Source organism: Halichoeres trimaculatus, unplaced genomic scaffold (genome assembly GCF_033239565.1).
Source record: "Halichoeres trimaculatus isolate MK-OKI-2021-1 unplaced genomic scaffold, fHalTri1.1 fHalTri1_scaffold_12, whole genome shotgun sequence".
NCBI lineage: Eukaryota > Metazoa > Chordata > Actinopteri > Labriformes > Labridae > Halichoeres > Halichoeres trimaculatus.
The window spans coordinates 5,126,232-5,146,693 of NW_027437190.1; the positions used below are offsets into that span (position 1 = coordinate 5,126,232).

The 20,462-nt window shown below is 41.3% G+C and overlaps 1 protein-coding gene across 3 annotated transcripts in view; it reads right to left on the reverse strand.

Moving 5' to 3' along the window:
• The window catches only part of vps13b (vacuolar protein sorting 13 homolog B), a 411,975-nt gene that overhangs the window by 30,643 nt on the left and 360,870 nt on the right, over window positions 1-20,462 (reverse strand). For all 3 annotated transcript variants that reach the window (XM_074682783.1, XM_074682782.1, XM_074682784.1), the window contains 8 exons: window positions 17,930-18,085; window positions 15,249-15,515; window positions 12,132-12,215; window positions 11,745-11,920; window positions 6,200-6,370; window positions 2,502-2,709; window positions 1,863-2,051; window positions 1,223-1,369 (listed from right to left, as the gene is read on the reverse strand). In XM_074682783.1, the coding sequence (XP_074538884.1) occupies window positions 1,223-1,369; window positions 1,863-2,051; window positions 2,502-2,709; window positions 6,200-6,370; window positions 11,745-11,920; window positions 12,132-12,215; window positions 15,249-15,515; window positions 17,930-18,085 (1,398 nt within the window). The remainder of the gene's footprint in view (window positions 1-1,222; window positions 1,370-1,862; window positions 2,052-2,501; window positions 2,710-6,199; window positions 6,371-11,744; window positions 11,921-12,131; window positions 12,216-15,248; window positions 15,516-17,929; window positions 18,086-20,462) is intronic.

Genomic DNA, 20,462 nt, shown 5'->3' on the forward strand with positions numbered 1-20,462 from the left:
TTAAGATGGCAGCTGCTTCAAGGAGGGGAAAAAAAAACAACCATGCCACTGAAATATTTCCCATGATATTAATCCCTTAATCCCTATTGGTGTCATGACCACGGGTAAGGAATCATAACAAAAGGAAAACTGAACCATGGCAAATTGAAAAAGCCAGATTAATTAGTCATTTTTTTTCTTATAGCATATTATTGGCAGACATTTTTATTTTAGGAATGGGTTTTGGTAAGATTTTATTGACACCACTGCTCCTATTATTTCTGATTATCGATTTGATGCTTTATTGATTCCCTTATCAATTCCTCCTGTGAATTTTCACCATACAAAAAGTAGCTTTATGGTTTTTCTGGGTCAACAACATTAAATTGAGTTTATGAATAAATAAATATGTAATTGGTCACTGGATCTGGATATCTCTGGATGTAAACAGATAAAAATAATTCAAATTTGCATGTCACGTGTTGTTGATGTATTTTGTTATATTTTCTTGACTGAAGTAGGCCATCTAGTGTATCGAAATGGTTATAGCAATTGATAGAGCAATAGTTACGCTGATGTCAGCAATGAGCCTGCAGTAACTTTTCTTCTATCTTCCTGTTTGAAAACATTTTCCTGTCAGTATTTGACATTTAAAGTTTTCAGTATCTACAGAGAGTAACTAAAATATGTTTCTGTGATGGAAGTTGAAATTCTGTTTTAATTCTAATGCATGCTAACTGCTAGCATACCAATGCAATTTCCAATATACATTAGCATCAAGGTAGCACTGTGTTTTCTGTATTGTTTTTTGGTCCATTAGGAGATGTTCAACATGTTGAATGAACTGAAAATGAATCTGGTGTGAGACAGTAATTTACATTTGTCTGTGTGTTCAGTTCTTCAGTAAAACTTCAAGCAGGAAATCCTGAATCACTTTTCTTGGGAAACTGTTATTATCTGCTAAGCTAACATAGCTGGGGCAGAATAACTGATGTAAGGCTGTAATGTAAAGAATCAACAAAGTATTCCTCAAGCATTAAAGCTGATGGTATTGATGGAATAAACCATTTCTAATCAATTCCTAATAGGAACTGGTTATCCACATTCAACCTGAGTATGGTCCAGTTTTCATGTTTTCTGAAAAAACCCTGAAAACCTTGAAAATTTCATTGAGTCAAAGAAGAAATATTCATAAACAGGAACACACACATACACACATCAAAAAGGGATTTATGTATCTTACCTGGTCATCAGTTCCCAAAGCATGGTCAGTCATCAGAGACCTGCACTGAATCAGGTATGGAGTATTGTTGACCAGGATGGTTTTGTCCTCTATCTGCAGAATCTGGATACCATGTCTCACCACAGACGATACACAGAACTGACACAGCTATGAGAGGAAAAACAGAGACTTTAAAACTCTCCCAACAGGCACTAAGAGAAAGGGATAGTGACGCTAATACAGATATTAGATATACATTCAAATGTGTTTAAACAAAATCACATGTTGTACTCAGCCATTACTATCAAGTTAATTGGGAATAAGGCCCTAATAAACTGATATAAGCTATATAAATAACATTTTTAGAGTTACTATGTTTTGATCTGTTTGCTGAAATGAAACCATGTTTAACCAAAAGAACAGGAAAATAGGAAACACACATTTCCCCTGAACATGATGAAAGTTTGAAGAGTGAAAATTGAAAAACAGGAGAACTAAACCAACAGAGGGAAAGTTAAGAAAGAGACTAGATAAATCCAAAAAAAGAAACACTAATAATAAACATAAAATACCAACACATGACAAGAACCAAGCCAAAAAATGCTGTGTGCTCTGCGCCCCAACATTTTACAGAGTTTAAAGTTTGACTTGATTTCCTCACCATTTGTTTGCCAGGAGAGGTTCCTAATGTGATGTCAGCCTCAACGTATCCCTCCTCATCCAGAGTGATGACCTCTGAATCTAACCCTTCCTTCCATCGAGGAGAAGTCATGTCGTGGACCAGCTTCAGAGCTGTGGACTTGTGCACAGTGTTGGTGTGGGCCCAGTAGATTCCGATCTGGAAGGCTTCCTTCATGGTGGAGAGAGAGGGGATAATTAGTAAGAGGAGAATGATCAGATCAGTAAAAGTGTGCAAATAAAATGTGATTGCATTTTGTAAACAAAGCTGCTCCACACAGTGTCCACATCTCCTCCACAGATTTTAACAGTTCTGAAGCTGATGAGTTCATAACATTCACGACTGTTGGCTTTAAAGGGAGAACACGAGTACATTCCCCAAACTTTTCGGGCCATATCAGCACTAACTGTTTGATACTGTATGTTTGACGTATCCCTGGGCGACCTGCTAAAACCGGTCTAAAGATATGGAGATATGGAGGTGAGTCTACATGAGGAAATTTTACTGTCAAGGTTCAATTCCCGTTTCTTTGAGTTTGTGCCTAAATTGAAGTTGGAATGAGTTGGTGGACTGCTGTAAAAATCTGATGTTTTTTTGATGGAAACATATGATGCACTTCACCTTAAAGTTTGGCGGGACGATGACTTTTCCAGCTGGTATTTGTAGTACGATGGTCTCCCCCTCAAAGAGCCACAGGTCCCATTGGGAGTGGTTAGCCAGCAGGCACCATGGCAGCAGCTCTATCAGCAGAGTGTTCAGGCAGGACTTCCAACATGACAGCTTGACCTGCATGGGGCTCTCCCATTGGGCCAGGGTCTCCAGTGCTGACCTATAGAGAACAGAATAGAGTAGAATAGAATTACTTTATTGATCCCAAACTGGGAAACTGTGGTGTTACAACCGCAATTAACCAGTAGAACAATATGAAATAGATAAATAAGCCCTTAATAAAGTTTGAAGGAAACAAACACAGTATTGCATAAATCTGAGAATAGGAATGAGACGATAATACATAAACAATACATATACAGTTTAACCCTTTAAAACCAGATCATCTGTTTGTGTAGTCAGATGGTAGCTGTTGTATAAACTGTATTAGTGGTACTGTGCAAAGTCAGGAAAAAATGTCGAGGTGAGGAAGAGGAGAGCCTGCTAGATTTGTAGAGGAGGAAGAGCAGCTGGAGATACAAAAGGAAACAGGGGGCCCATCACCATCAGTTTGTTTACACTAGATATTCATCAAACTAATTACTTTCAATACCTTTTGCATTTATTTTTCTTACTGGCATTGTCTCAAACTGATGTATTATTTTCTGTTTTTCCTTGACTGTCTTATATATTCATTTTAATTTTCTTCTGTAGTGTTGTACACTTATTCCTAGAAATGCCCACTGAGAGCCCTCCCCAGACACAGCCTGGACTCTGCCTCCAGCTGAACACAAACTGCTTCAGGACTATCATTCATGAGAAAAACAAAAGCCATTACTGCACTTCATCAAACAATAACAGTGAAATTAAAAGGTCCACGCACACAAAACTGCTTGTGTTGTGGCATTTTAGTTTAAATTTTATTTTTGTCGTCTCAAAACATTTGGACCTGAACATTTACTGTTTCTATAAAGAGAAAACTTATGTTTTTTTTGCATTTCACACATTTTAAAGCATCTAAAACTTAAAAAAGGCAAATTCTTGAAATACATAGAAACTTGAATCAGTCCTTAAAAAGGGTGAACAAATTCACATGAGATATTTTTGACACATTTATTAATCAAAAAGAGAAAAAGAATCAGGTATTCGGGAATTACGGATTAGGTAGTAACATTATGGGGTTAATATTCAGTGTGTGTACTATATGAAGGAACATCAAATTTTTTTCTTAAGAAAAGTTTTGGGACTCTTTTGCCTCTGTTATGATACGACTCAGGACACAGTCATGCTTAGACTGAAAGCTGTGACCACTAGACATGCACCAATTGATTGGCCAGCTGATTGATCGGTGCCGATTTCCTTAATTTTGGGTGATTGGCGATGGGTGATCAGCCCATCCTTCCATATGAAACTGATCTTATAAACCTCCAGGAAGGTCTGACAGCTGGCCATTGTTGCTTTTCACTCTGAGACCTAAAACTCAGGACACTTTATTGGTTGTTAAAGTTAGAACAAAGATTTTATTGTTTCACAGGTATTGTTCAATGATTTTCAACAGAATAAGATTGGAGGTATATGCCCAATTTGGCAGGTCAGGCTTTTTATGGATTGGTAATGAGCCATAACATTGTGATCGGTGCACCCCTAGTGACCACTGCAAGGATGGCATGGATTGCCTGCTCTGCCAAAAGAGAGAACCTACCACCACAGCACAACAACTTTTAATATTTCAATTTTCAGCTCTGAGAGTCAATGGATGGTAACTGATCAGGTCACCTCATATCAATCTGGGGGAACAGGGCTCAGAGTGTTTAGCCTCTGCTTGTTAACACCACAGACCGTAAGGTGAGGCTAAAACTGTTAGCTTCTGTTGGCATTATATTGATAAAAAATGGGGCCAAAATCATAGTTTTGATTATTATCATAATTCAGAAAGCTAAAAACAAAAAGAATATTTTCATTTTGAGCCTGTCCACGTCTAGCAACAGCAGAAGAGCTGGGAAGAGAAACTTTAGGTCACTAGTTTCATCAAAGAAACTTAAACAGTGGTTATGAATGTGATCAGAGAGCCGTCACTGAGACAGCTTGGAACGAAAGACAAAAAGAAACTCAACCATTTTTCCACCCATCTACTGACACAGCAGCCAGTTCATGCTAATCATTATCTTATGAGCACCAAAAAGTGCCGAGTGACTCAAGAGATCCCAACAAACAGTTCACGCTGAAATTCAAAGACTTCAAAGACGACTCAGTCCCTCTACGCACGTCACTGCTGCTGCCATTTCTCTCAACCTGGAGGACACTTCAGATGTGTTACACACCAAAAAAACAAACCCACGGGTAATAGTTTAAGTTTCTATTCACTGGTGTTTTCATGTGTGTGGTTCAACAGGGCATTGACCTGGAACAGATGGTACAGAGTGCAGAGCTCATCAGTTTAGGAGGTCACAGAAACGCCACTGAAAGAAATGTACTCAGCAGCTTTTCTTAGACCTTTCAGGCATTTCTAACCCGACAGACAAAGAGGAAGGTAACATCTTAAAGTCCAGCTGCTCTGTTTGTGCCACAGCACAGTGCAAAGACTCATTTTTACGCTGTTTCAGATGTAATGCCAATCTCCCTGATGGGTCCTGGATTTTCCTTCTCACAGACAGTGGAGAGGCCTGACTGATGGAGAAACCTGACACCAAATAACAAGCAGCCTCTCAGTGAGACACAGTATGTGTGTGTGTGTGAGTGACATCTAAAGGTGAGTGATGTGTATGGTAATGTGTGTTTGTAACACATTGTTATGATGGTGTGTACACATGTGCTGAGCAACAATCTCTGTGTGTCGGTGTGTGTTTGTGCATGGAAAGGGAGCAGAGATCCCCCAGCAACCAGAGGCAGACATGTGGCTCACATGTCCAGCAGATCCTCGGGGACTCTTTACAACTCTGAGCCTGTCTGAGATCCTGGGGCTGCGTCTTTACTGCGGCTATCAAGATGTGATTATTTTGTGACAGAAGATGATTCCCAGAGTGAAATCTTTGGACAGATGTGTGTGTGCTGCTCTACCGCACATGTGAACACATGCATAAGTCTCACACATGTTGCACACATACATGTATAGATCCTCAGATTGAAGACTGGAAGGCTCAGTGCGCTGTGTGAGAGACTTTGGGACAAAGTGACAGCCTCAACCTCAGGTCCGTGGGGAGAGCTGCAGGATCCTCAGCTCATGACTAACGCATGGCTCTGAATTGTTTTCACCATTGACTGTTTTATTATGTGAACAAAGGGAGAGCAATAAAGAGAAGCCTCCCTCATTAAAGGACTCTCTTGCACAATTTTGTGCTTTGAAGAGGAATGCAGTTGGAGCTCCACGATTAGGAACAAAACAACCAATGAAAGTCATGTTATAAAATCCAAACAGCTAGATTTAATGCTTGCCCCAGTAGGGCTGTAATACGGATGAAGAAGAATTATACATGTTGACTTATTACAAAGGAATCATGAGATATAATAACTTCACACTCATGATGTGTGGCTGGTGCAGATCTGCCACCAAGCTTTAAGTAAAGACAGGCTCTGTCATGTTAGTGAGAGCGAGAAAGGATGAAAACCATTTCCTTCACAAACATTTGTTTCACTCTTTGAAACTTGCCTGAGTGAATAAAAACGTAGAGTACCTTTCAAAGTCCTTGACGTCATAAGGCCATGGCGGCTCATTGGAGGTCTTCAGACCGTAGAAATCAGCCAGGATGTGGTTGAGGTTATCCTCGTTTCCCGTTTTGTTCATTATCTGTTTGATGAGGTTTGTGGAGATGGGGACAGCGCAGTGAGAAGCGTCTTCATCCTCTCTGAAAAATAGAGCAGGTACAGAAAGTCAGAGCAGACAGAGACATGTCTTCATGGACAATATGCTTTAAGACCAAATTACACATTAATGAGTTTGTAAATTAACATTGTCTGATGGGTGCTTTAGAGAAAGACAACCATTGGTTTTGTGTTATAAAACACCAAATGCACACATTTAGGTGAAGAAGTGTCTGCTTTTAGAACAACTGTTTAAAACAATCTATATTTTCAACATAGCGTCATATAACACAGGAAGGGGGACTTGTGTTTTCTGACCCAGCTCTGATCCAATGTGCATAATAGTTGGTAGTGAGTGAGAATGAGTGTATTAAATCCTTTTTATTGTGTTCCTTTCAGTGTTTTACTTCAATTGATCATTCATTAAAATTGTCAGGTGTTGCGTTTCTGCTGGATGCAGAAATACCAGCTTGACTGGACATCAAATCCACTTTTCCCCCAATAAGAAGAAAAATAGAGTTTAGGTTTGTTTTATTCAAGTGAAGAGACACAAGACCTGGTGCCTGTTTTTGGCAGAGTGTGAAGGTTTGTTTTGGGTTTGTGTTTTACGTATTACAGGGAGTTTGGATTTTCTTCTGTATCCTAAGTTATTTGGTTCTTCTTTGTGATTCTTATCTTGTGTTTTCTGTGTTTCCTGTTTTTGTCTGTAGCTCTTGTTCTTTATGGTCCTGGTTTGGTTCTTGTCATGTGTTGGTCTTTTATGTTTATTCTTGGTGTTTCTGTGTTTTGGATTCATCTTGTCTCTGTCTTTGGTCCCTGTGTTGGTTTAGTTCTCCTTCTGTTTCCCTCCTGTTTGAATGCCCCTCGTGTGTTTCACCTGTGTCTTGTTCCACACCTGAATTTGAATGCTCCCCTCTCTATACAGTCTCTGTGTTTCTTGAGTTCCTTTTTCAGCTCATTGTCTGCTGTCACCCTTTGTGTCCTTGTGCTTCCTCAGGCTTTTTGGTTTTCGGTATGAATTTGGAGGTTTTGGGACTTTGAGTTTATTGATAAATCTTTATGTTTAATCTGCATTTGTGTCCTCCACCTACTTTTGTCTCCTGCTCTGTGGTACACGACACAGAGATTATATGCCTGGTGATTTGATGGAGTGCAGGATACCAGAGCCAGGCCCAGGTGAGACTGAGGCAGGTGCTGTCCTGTCAATACAGACAACTGCAGGTTCATTGACAGCAGCAGCCTGGCTCATGGTGGCAGCTGTGAGCAAGGATTGTCAGAGATTGACCCTGAGATTCAATCGGACAGAAACGTGAGCTGATCACCGAAGCTAAGTCTTAGTTTTCTGACTCTGGATCAGTGGATAGACCTCTGATAGATCTCTCTGTCTCTCTATGGGCTTTATCATGACAGCTCAGAGCGTGTTGATTTTGATCAGCTCTTACACGGACTACTTATTTTTGAAGTTGGTGTATCTGATTTCAAACTTTAAATATGTTGATGTGAACACAGCATTAGGCTACATATCACTAGCTAACAGCGCTAACTCATGGGGACACCTGCTTCGTTCACCTCTGGTTCTCCTCACACCACAACTCCACTGCTCTCCTACAGCCGTTATTCCTCCTAATCCTGCCCTGTTCCAGGTCTCCATTTTTCCTAACAGGCTCATCATTATAACCCTGAGGATCATCATATGGATAAGAATGCAGATTTTCTTCCTATTCATTGACAGGAGTGACAGTCTGATCCATGTTTGTTAATGTCAAACAGAGGCAGAAGCAGATGGACTCCCGACTGTGACGTCACCTTCGAACGACAGAATTTCTGTCAAAATATTATTTTTGAGTTATTTTCCTTTAGATTACTTTAACTTTTGTCTTCAACCTGCAGTATGCTCTTTAACTTTGCAGGTCTTTTTGAAAAGCTGGTTTCACTTTCTTCCTGTGGTGTTTGGCCTGTTCGTTGGTTGAAATGAAACTGACAGCACATGGTATTGAACCATTTGAGGCAAATCTGCTTATTAAGGCATCTTTCATTACTATATAACCATCAGAAACCTTTCAAAGATAACTCTTGTTTTTGTTTCGATCAGAAAAGCTTGAGGACAGCAGGTTTTTCCCGATGTTCTATAAATGAACCAAACTTCATCAACTATCTGCTTTGAGCCTGAAACCTCCAAGACAGTTGAATCTGCTTTTGTTTAACATATTCCTCCCACACTCGTAGAAATGTCTTTTAAACACTGATCCACAACAATCATAGAAAAACATAACAACATGAAACAATCCTATTGGGCGCTCCAGACTCGGATACAGGTCAGACATGGCTTTGAAATGAAGAGGGAAAAAGCTGTTTCATTTTCTGGTGAGCATCTAGCGGCACTTGGCGAAGGCCAGTCCCCTCAGCCCCGGGTAGGAGTTTATAAGGAGGGCTCATTGTGCTAAAAAAGGAACTGGGTCTGTTGCTTATGGACCCAGGCTGAGAAAGAGAGGAACAAGGTGTTGACAGGAAGCTTTTCATACAGAGGAGCTCCTCAGGGGGGACTGGAAGAGGCTTTCTAAGGTGGCGGCAGCTCTGTAGAGGGCAGGACGTAACTGCTCTGGTTCGGGTTGTCTCCTGTGTCACGAGCCCCGGCTCTACTCTCTACCTTATCCATTAGAGCCCACAACTATGTGTAATTACAGGAAGGAAAGACGAGCTGTTGACCAGCGAACATTCAAGACTGGATCTGTCCCAGAGGAGGCCTGTGGGAGTGTGTGCTCTGAAGGTATTTGTGTGTGTTAAGGTGTATTTACGCTTGTGGCTTGAAGTGTGTGTGTGTGTGTGTTTCTGATGATGGGTCGGGATGAGGATGGATTGAGCTGAAGGGACAAAGCGGAGGGCGACGGGACTGTGTGGTAAAAGGCGGTTTGAGCAGAGAGTGGATTGTAAACACGAGGAGCACTGTGGTTTCCATAGAGAAAGACAAGACAGTGAAATGTTTTGGGGCTGGCTTTGTGTGCACATGAAAATGATTTCTCTAAAATAACAGGGTTAAAACATGTTCCCAGTCACTGTATGGCCGCTGTGGTTCCTTTAGGGTAGCTGAAGTCAAAACAAACTTTGAGACCAGATATCCAAACACACAACGGTTACAGTGAGAAACAAAATCCCCGATGGAGAGTCAATTACACTCAACATTTATTCTGTTTATTCAGATCACCACTGTCTGCTACCAATGTGGTGATTTCTCTTCATGGATTCATACAAAAAACATAGATTACCAAATAAATAGAAGAGGTTAAAACAAAGGAGCCCGATGTGCAGCAGGTTATTCCTCCTGGGGCCACCCACCCTGAAGCAGGAAACCCTGTTTCTAATGAGACTTTGTACCAAAACATCTGCCGTTCATGAAACACGAAGCTGACCTACATGTGATTCATATGAAACAGTATTTCTTTCATAGATTAATTTAGCTTAGCAGAGCCTGCTGTTATAAACTGTGTCCCACAGAGGAGGAGAAACCTGGAGGCGTGAACACTCACTGACTAAGTAGGACAGAGCAACAGGCCTACCAGTGATGTATGTGACAGACTCAGCCCATAATGAGGTGGGAACTGTCACACTTACACTGGCACACAGCTCACCAAGTCGATGACAGACCCAGACCACCCACAGACACAAGGACACATATACTGCAACCATCTAAATGTAGGCAACAACATGTCCACACACACACACACATTTACACATGATCCTCTCCCTACGCTGCCGTACACAGAGCTAATAAAGGTCAAAACCTCTGCCCCCTTCAGTCAGGATCTGAACGATGTGAAATCACAGTCAGGGCTGAGTTCACAGCTGCTGTGACACTGGCTCTCTTATTGGCTCACAGGTATTTGAGCGTGGTGTTAGAGGATCTTAAGTAAGTGTCTCTCCAGCTTTGCCGATTCGTGGCATGAAAATATCCACTACAGAAGACCAGATGAAGACTCGGTCCTTTGAAGCAGAATGAGCTGCTTCATGACATAATGTAACACCAGAGTGAACAGCAGTGGATTTATCCTGCTGATTGGCAGACACTGTGGTGATGAACAAACTCTGAGATGAGGGGGCAGATGACTCAGGCACAAGGACAGATAGAAGGGTTTTATTATTTGGGTCTTGCTCATTTTTAAAACAGATTTAAGGAGTTGTCAGTCATTTTTATGCCCCTCAAAGATAAATTTAAGACACCAAATGCATCTTAAGAAGAGTCCTTGACCATTTCTCAATCTGCCAAACCATAAAGCTGGCTATTTGTGCGTCTAACCATGACCCCACATCAATATACAGTTCAACACTTGAACACCAGCTTTTTGTACGTTGAGTGGACATATTTGAAAAGGAATGAGTAAGGGCTGAGCAATTATGGCAACAATCAAAATCACGATTAATTGAACTTTCTGCCTCAATTTTGGTCAATGCACCATTATACCACTCTCAACTGAGTTTATTCATTTTTTTTTCTGTAAATATTTGTAATTTTTTTTCAAAACAAGTCACTGAAACAAACATGCACAAATGGACAATTGAGGGTTGTTTAATGAAAGCATGTCAGCTAGAATAGAAATGTATTATGGGAAAAAAATAATTATAAAATTTTGGTGTATTAGTAGAGAGAGAATAACAAAGTGAACAAAAATCAAAATTATAAACACTACAGTTTAACAGTAGTTTCAGTATTTTTTTCGATTCAACACCCAGCCCCACTTTAAACAAAAAACCAGGAAGCAGTTTACCAGTTCAGACAGATTTAGGAAAAAAAGTCTGATGAAATTGTGTGGAAAGATGTCTGACATATTATGATAACTTGTTCAACCTTTTTCATGTAGACTTATCTGATGAACTCATGACTAACTGGGATGAGGCTATTCAACAGAGACCCGTGATAATCCATTTTGATCAACATGACATAAGCAGCTGATAATATTAGAAACAGCAGAGAGTTGTTCATAATCATTTGCATGGATGAACCAAAGCATTTGCAACTTGTTCAAAGAAAGAGAAACTGCTTTTTGATGTGCAAAGTGTCACACTGATGTGAAGATTGGACAAGGAGTTTTGAGAATCTCAATTCTGATCTGAGAAATGAACCAAAGTAGCTGAGAAAAACTGTAAAAGCCTCCAGTAAATTACACACAGCCTGATGCTGCATTGGAGCAAAACAGTTAAATACAGTATCATCCGCATGGAAGTGACAGTTTTCATCTGGAACATTAAGCCTGATGTTATTAATAGAAATGGTAAACAATAACTGTCCCAGAACCAAACCCAGAGGCACACCATTTCTTATTTTAAAGCACTCGAAGTGAAGCCTCCAGCCTGAACGCACTGAGATCTGTTTGATAAACCAACCCAGAGTCTATAAAGACAGACTTATGCTTAGTGGGTCATTACCTGGCCTGGAAAGTGAGATGATGGGTGAGATCAGCCTCAGTGTTCAGCAGGGACTCCTGGTGGCCCTGTCCAAGTATCAGCTGGCTCTCCCTCAGCCCCAGACTCCTCTTCTCTATGTGGACAATAACTGGATCTGGCAAATGGCTCCTCATGACAAACAGTGGACTGAAAACCACCTGTGTTCATGTAAACAAATAAATAAAGTGAGATAAACTGCAAACGAAGACACCAGTGTTCAAACTGTCACAGATTTCCGGATCAGGGCTTCTTTCTTCTTCTTCTGATGTAACTTATGAATTCGAAACCTGCATGTTTTAAAAAGTAATATCTGAAAAGATTTGACTTAGTGTGAGGTAAATGCTGTCCATGTGTGCAGAGGATACTCACCAATCTCTGCTGCATCAAAGTGTCTGGTTCAATTGTGATAAGAGTGCACCAGACATAGAGCAAAGATCCACTGGAGCAAGGCAGCTGGAAGGAAACACACTGACTGTTACACTAAATATTTCAGACACTAAAAAATAAAACACAACAGTATTAAAGTCTTGTTATTTCCTCCAGTAACAGTCTGGGGTTGGAAATTTAAATTTGAAAGTATTTCCCTGAAAGTGCCCTCCAAAGAGTTAACGCAAAAGTTTGACAGGAAAAAGACTGAACCAAGAATGCCCAAGGTCAGTTTTATGGTGAGTAGAGAATAAAACTAGATCTCAATCATTTAACGTGCTCACTGCCCCTGGCTACAGCAGAGTGGTTCATGCCTCCATCAGTAATGTATTATCATACTTTGTACCAAAACATATTTTCTCTTGGCTTCTTCCTGGAGTTGGAAGTGAAGTCTCCCTTAAGCCCTCCAACACAATATCATTGTTGAGGCGGTTGACAAGTCTAAGTGCGAGATAATGGGCCATTACAGGCAGTTAAATCCCTGCAAGATTTAAAGGCTGAGAATTTGCCCACCGAAGGCTGAGCGCGCTCAATGTGTCACTGGAGTTTGTCGTCATTTACTCCTCACCCCTCATTAAAGCCTGGAGATGCCGTGGCACATAACAAGCGGTCTCGTTTATGACTGGCGAGGGACTTCATTTACTGGTGGGGACAGCGCAGCTGAGCTGAGAGACAGAGCGAACTTCCAGTTTTATTACCCAGGGCCTTGCAAAACAACTTTGATGAGGACAGGGAGTAACTGTGGTGAACAGAAACTCTATAGGTCTCTCTAAAAACACTCACTGCCTGGATCAGGTCAGGATGACCTTCCTAATTTAACAAAAAAAAAGGCCAGAGAAAAACAAAAACAAGATCCTTCAGATTAGACAGGAGGAGGATGTTAAAGAGGAATTACAAGGGATAGATTTCAGCAGCTATCCAAGAGAAAAACACAGACTTCAGATAGAGAAAGTGTACGTCAGAGGTTCAAGGATTAGTAAAGGAGAGGAGTTAACTAATACATGATGGTGTGACCAAGAAATAACAGCAGAGAGACCAAGATCAAAGGACCCAGGACCAGCCCAGGCAGCCATCCATTCAGAGCCAACCCTCCACTTGAGTGGTTAATGCTAAACAAAACAGATACCAGCAGCTAGACCGAGTGAGGTCAGACCCACACAGAAGCTGGAGAGAGGATTCTAAAAACATACACACCTGATCTAAGATTTTAGACCACTTGAAAAACTGCACAAATTTACATTTTGATCTGTTGAATCTTAAAATGCCCTCAATAATTAACATCAATTAAAGGTAAATAGTCTGATCATCAGCTGATCTAAATTTTGAGACCACAGACTTTAAAAGACTAAATCTGCTTAAAATGTGGATTCAGTCATTCCCTGTCAGGTTTTCTCTCTGTCATGACCTCCTGATGGTAAAGGCTAAAAATCTTTCTGTCTTTGAACGTGGTCGATTGTTGAGCTGCATCAGCAAGACCTCTCACAACACGCCATCTCTGCTGAGGTTGGACGTAGAAAGACAGACGTTTTTGATTTCTTTAAAGATCCTGAGGGTTAGGGAACAAAAAAGTCCAGAGGTCGACCTAAAACCACGTCAAGACACTGGAAGATCCAGTACCCAAATGAAGGTTGTTACTGGAGGCGACTGCAGCCCAGTAACCATCAGACGCCATCTGAGAGAGAAGAGCTTTAAGAACAAAACACGTCTTCAAAGGCCTCGTCTCCTTCAACGCCACAAACTCACCGTTTGGACTTTTTCAGAGAGCAGCAAACATGGGACACTGAAAGGAGAAGAAAGTTTGATTCTCTGAGGAGAAAAATCTGAACCTTGACGTCCTGATGGCTTCAACGTTACTGACATGACCAGGAGATCCCACTGGAGATGTTTTCACGGTGGCACAGTGGAGGGGGCGCCATCATGATCTGGGGCTTTTTCCTTCAATGGACCAATGGAGCTTCAGGTTGGTCAGGGGCGTCAAACGGCGGCTGGCTCTGTGGAGATGTTGCAGGGGGCCTCCTTCATGACTGAGGGCCCTGGTCTGTGTGGGAATGACTGGGTTTTTCAACAGGACAACGCTGCAGGTCACAATGGGCGCCTGACAAAGGACTTCTTCCAGAGGAATCAGCTCACTCTTTGGACCATCCTGATGTTCCCCTGATCTAAATCACTCTGACAACATTTGGGGATGGATGGAGAGGGACGTTTACAGAAATGGACATCAGGTCCAGACAGTGGATGATCCTCCATGAAGACATCTTCACCACTTGGAGCAACGTTCCCACAGCCTCCTGGAAACACTCACATCAAGCAGGAAGAGATCAACCAGAACAGTGGAGCTCCTCATCACTCACTCCTTTTTTCACTCTTTGATTTCTGTTTTAGGGGGTTGAATTTTTGATCAGCTAATGAACAGACTGTTTTACTACTTGTTGTATTTAATAAAACATAAATTTGTGCAATTTTTCAGCTTCTCTTGTAGTTTTGATCGGGTGTGTAAATAACATACAGTTCAGCTGAAAGGAAAGCAGGAGCAGCAGGGACAGAGGGAGCAGAGTGATCATCTGGCGCTAATCCAGAGATGTGAAAGTGGCTTCAAAGTCTCCCTGTGCCCACATATCAGCCTGTGTTTCCTGTCCATGGTTGGGTTTGTTTTGAGAGAGTATAAACTGTATTTTCTGCCTCTCAACGTGGTTTGGATGTGGTGTTTGAGGGCCTTTGTAAGCCTATCTGAGGGGAAGATCTCAATCTGTTCTCTAAGTGTGAGTAGCAGGGTGGAAGCTTTACCACCGTGGCCACCCAGGAGAGGAGAATCTGGCCACAGTTGGTGGTCCAGTCACCAGCTCAGGACATGTGTGTGATGATTGTTGGAGGTAGATTATTCCGTTTGAGCAATGTGTCTGTGTTTGTCTGTCCAGTTCTTTCTACCTGTGGGCTTTTCCATCAGCAGGAACTCGATATCCAGACAATTATGTTAAATGTACATGCCAAACTACTTGTAAAACTACTGCAGCTTTTAGGAGTTAAAATTCTCTGTGCACAGTTCAGCCCAAGTCTCTTTACCTGTACAACAGAGCAGCTGCTGCCTTTGTCCCTCCGCTCCAGCTGAACATCCTGGGACCAGTCCTCGTCTCCTTGAGCTCTCACACAGAGCTCTGTCATTTCAGCATCCTCCAGGACGTAAGACGGCAACTTGGCCCCTGCCTCCAGGCAGTCACAGTGTTCCCGCACCACCGTCTGACCATCAGGCCCCACGTAGTGCTGCACCACCCGCAGCTCAATGTCCTGGGACAGGTAGCTGCACATCACCTGGCGCCCACAGATGATTACCTGAGGAAAGGAAGGGGCAAAGTGAGAGTTTCCAGGTTATACTGTTAAAGACAGGACTGAAAAGACTCAAGACTAAACCTTGGAACCTTTATCTCAATGTAATTTTAAGAAGGTATTTATTTTTCTGTTAATATTCAGAGAGGAAGGGCCTTTGGATGGAGCAGGAAACAGCGTGAGAGTGGGGACTGATGTGGGAAAGAGGCTCCAGGTAGGACACAAACCAGGCCACATTTACAATAGGTGACTTTGCATGCTTTTTCTAAACATGGGTGAAGCTCAGCTCTACTTTTGGGGAGAGCAACATGGGACGGAAAGAGCGATGTAAGTTAGCTTTCTGCTAACCAGGTATGTGTCAAATACCTGTGATAAGCCTGTGCTAACATGCCAAGTCAAGTGCATGGATCTCGAGTGTGTGTTCACATAGCTTTGGTCAGATGCTGTGGGTGTGTGCTGCTGCTGGCACTGAGCCCAGGAGGATGAGCCTGGTTTGGAGGTTGTGCTTTATAACAATTAAAAAAAAAATCTGCAGACTCTACCTTTAAGTCCGAAAGAAGGGTGTTGACTTTAAATTGGGGTAAAAAAATGTATTTCCAAAGCTACAAACCAGAATTGCACCATTTTCTACCACGGGATAGTCACTTGTGCAACGAAATGCATTGGTCAGTGTGAATCAGCAATTCTTTAAGTTGAACCCTCTTAGTTACTAAAAGTTATTTCTAGGACCAGACGCACTTCTGCTGTCTTATTATATTTTCCCAAGCTGTCTGTCACTGTGCACTCCTTCACTTTAGGATTACCTTTTATCTCATATACAACGTACGATGTTTCATTGAAAAAATCCCACGTTTATGTGCTTATCTGAGGGTGTTGAATCTACATTTTGCTTGGACAGGATGAAACCCTTTATCTTATAGACTATAAAAAAAACCATGGACATTATATTGCTCGGCTTCAAGTGAGGTCACCACAAAAACTGCTCCCCCTGGTGGCTGGTTGTAGTATAGGTCAAAAACTCTGTCCCCCCAGTCATTCAAGATGGGCTGTGGTCAAACTTTAAAAAATTAATACCTCACAGAATTTTTTCTCACATCTGATTGTTGCGGTGGTTTGACAATATTATTGGGCCACATTGTATTCAAGTCCTCTTTTTTTCATGAGTTTTTAGAGGTTAAAAACCGAGTTTTACACCACTTTTGACAATGATTGACAGCTGCTGATCTTGGTAGTGTTTTGCAGCACCTCAGACTTGGTTTTTTTTCTGGCTTCAAGACTGTACAATGATAAAAGATAGAGCCATGCTATCTATTCTATATACAGTCCTTGGTTTATCTAGGTGTTTGCCCACAATGTCAGTCTGTGCTTTACAGATTGTTGCACTGGTAATATCACCTACACACACACACACACACACACACACACACACACACACACACACACACACACACACACACACACACACACACACACACACACACACACCACGTTTGCAACTAGAAGTGAAACGGACTTCCTTGTCTTCCTCTTTCTGTGAAACTTTAACTGTTTTTTCTGTTTTTATGTTCTTTTCAACTGTGCACTGTTGGTAAAGACATAACTGGTAATAATTACCAAGAGGTTTCAATCAATAAAAGGAACATTACGTGGCATGATATGGCATTTTAAGAAAGACACCCCAGAAAACCCCCAAAAACAGGGAGGAGGGAGAAGAGAATGTGGCCAGCGAGTAGAAGCCCATTTTCTCTGAAGTGGCAGCCGCTGTCCCTCTGGAGGCTCTTTGTTGTGAATTGGATGTGACTAACACTCAAACCCTGTCATTGAATCCAATGGGAACAAGATGTAAGCACAGCCGGGACAGACAGAAAGACAGACAGAGGAAAGAATGTGAGAGGCTGAGTCTTGTTTGGTCTGGAGGACAAGAGGGAGACATGTGCGACACTTGACACTGTTTACAAAACAAAGTGTCACCACCATAATCTGTTGGTATCCCAGAATTTTCAGGAACAACTTTTGTCTTGTATTTGTGGAAAAATGCAAACATGATCCACCAACAGTGGTGGTGTAAAAAAAGGAAAACACGGCTGGTGCAGGAAATGGTTTAACTAGGTGCTGAGTCTGTTTGTGGACGGTCAGTGCAGGATGTGAATAAAACAGATGAGATCTCTTATAATTGTATAGGCATTCCTATGCATTTGATTTAACCTTGTTTTCATCTCTCTTTATTTCTGTTGATGAAGATGATGATGAAAAAGCAAAATGATTGGGTTGTTCTTCTCTCTGTCTTTGAATATTCGTCCAAGGCCTGGCTTTCATTAAGTCCCTTCTCCTCAGTTAATGAAACCCTGTCATGAAAATCAACCACCAACAACAAATAACAGAATAAAGGAGTTAAAGTAACATGATTATTGATCCTCTACCTGTTTCTGGACCCCAGTGAGCTGCACCACCTTAATAATGAGTGAAGCAGTGCGTCCTTTGTACTGAATGGTCCTCAGAAGAGTCCCGATGTTGTCCACGCTGAAGGCCTCCGACCATCGCCAGTTCCCCCATCCCTCTATGCAGATGTGCAGCAGCTGCATGAGTGAGTGGAGCAGGACAAACACACAGACAAGGAAACAGAAGACAAACATCAGGGGTTAGTCTTCTTGTCCTTTATTTATACTGAGGAAAAGAGCGGTAAACAATGAGAATCTTTGTTTGGAGGAGTTTGGTGAGGGGGGTAAGGAAGACAACAAAGTTCCTGTTTACTGGTCTTGAAGAGGCCTGCTGTTGTCAGAAGTAGAAACTGAAGGTCGCGTACAATAAACTGGCTGGTGGAAAACAGCTGATGTAGGCTCATTATGGCGGTGTGTTTGTGAGTGCGTGTGGTGGGGTGTAGAGGGCTCTGTTGCCCCACAGGTCCAAAGAAAAACAGGAGTTTGCTTCTCAGACTTTTCAGTTTCGTGTCACTTTAGTGTTGACCACTTCCATGAGATTATACACACACAGACTGAGGAGCACAACAAGAAAAATAGGTCAGTGTTTGAAACTTGACAACTGTGACAATTTTCTGACTGACATCCATATCTGTATCTGTGGGGATGTGAGTTTTTGATCAGTGGTTCCCAAACTTTTTGTCCTGTGTACCCTCTGAGTCTTTTTTCGCCATGCCATGAGCACCCCTCACTCCTTTGTGTTGATGATTCTTCAATAGTAGAATGTAACACAACTGATTATTACATTTTATCTCATTAATTCGGACATTTTATTCTCTGAAAGTTTCTTTTAACTCAAATTAAACATAAAAATAAATAAAATGTTGCATTAAAAACAAATAAGTATAAAAATAGCAGTGGCATGGGAATTTTTTTTTACACAAAGCCAAGTGAGACATAGCCTCTAATCTGAATGTTTTTAGGGAGTGTGGTACATAAAAGACTATGTTGCAGCTTGTATATCTATAATTCATGTAATAGAGTGACCTGTTAAGAGCCCAGAGAGCGCTCATTTTACTTACACAAGCTTATGTAACATACACATGCCCTTTCACTCTCCCACCCTCAGTCACTCATTCACACACGTACATTGTCCTCTTCACTTTGCTTAAATATCGTATTAATTTAGTGAACCGCCCACTCAAATATACAACCGGCCGCTTCGTGCACACTGCTAATGTGCTAATCTCCCTGATTTCATTCAGTGGCTTGATTGGTTTGAGGTCAAAGACGGGGTGGCTTCCCTTGACACAATCTTGGCCAATCACAGGTGAGCAGTATCATCACTGCAGCCTCATCTGATTGGTTAATCATTCTTGTTTTTATTTACCAAGGGACGCCAACTCTGCTTGCCCTTTTTGGCGGACAACAGTTTGCAATGTCGTATTTTTACCACTCATTCTCCACATAACATTTACGAGGACACTGTTTTACACATTGTGAAATGCTCAATAACTAGAGGAGAGAAATAAGGAAGAGATGACAGTGACCAAACACAGAAGAATTATTGAAACTGTTAAAAGGAGTATTTTTATCAAATCACAGCTACAGTCTGAAAAAAGAGAAAAAGCATGGCTTCCCTTGGCCCCTGGGAAAAAACGCCACTGAAAAATAATAATCAACCTGCCTTACGTATAACTCTTAGATTTACCAAAAGAAAAAAATGCAGCTCCATTAAATAAGTCCTCTTTAAGAAGTAATTTAAACTTAAATAATGAGGAACAAAACACTTAATAAAATAATTTTCAGACTCACTAAAGTGGTTTTACTTTCTTTTCATCTGTCATTTGAGCTTTAGTGAAACACTTGAGCTTGTCTTTCATATTTGCCCGGCTGCAGATAAGCATCAGTTTTGATTTTGGTGTGGCTGTGTCACAGGTAGGGATCATTCAAAACTAACTCCAAATATTCTGCACTCTCACCCCTGCCCCTATATGTGTAGGTGAGTGTATGCATCTGCGTATATCTTTATATACGTATACGTATTTTTCTACAATTGTCGTTGTTGTGCTCACTGTTACTCATGATTTCTTCAGTACATGTCTCCACAGGTGCTTCTGGAGATTACGATGTCAAAGACCTCAGGATACTGTCTCTTTTCAGGCTCAGTAGCTGGTTGTTTATTTCTCCTGTCTGTAGTCATCTGTTCAGTTGTTGTGGTTGTTCTCTACTGTTGTTTTGTTGTCTCTCTCTCCCTGTCTAGTCTCTTCTCTACACTCTTTCCCTTAATCACTGTTTCTTTCCTTATATCACCTTGTTCTGGTCAAGCAGTAATCTTCAAACTTGGCAATATACAGGGGAAAAAAATATATTCCAAAACACTAATAAAGAGTATCATTTAAAAACTCAAGGGGAATCTTATATACAAGTGACTCCCCTTGGAAAAGAAAAAGTGTTTTGCACAATACAGCCAGACCATAATTCTGTTGTTGTGACATTGGACAGGAAAGTTAGGAAAAACAAATAAATAAATAAA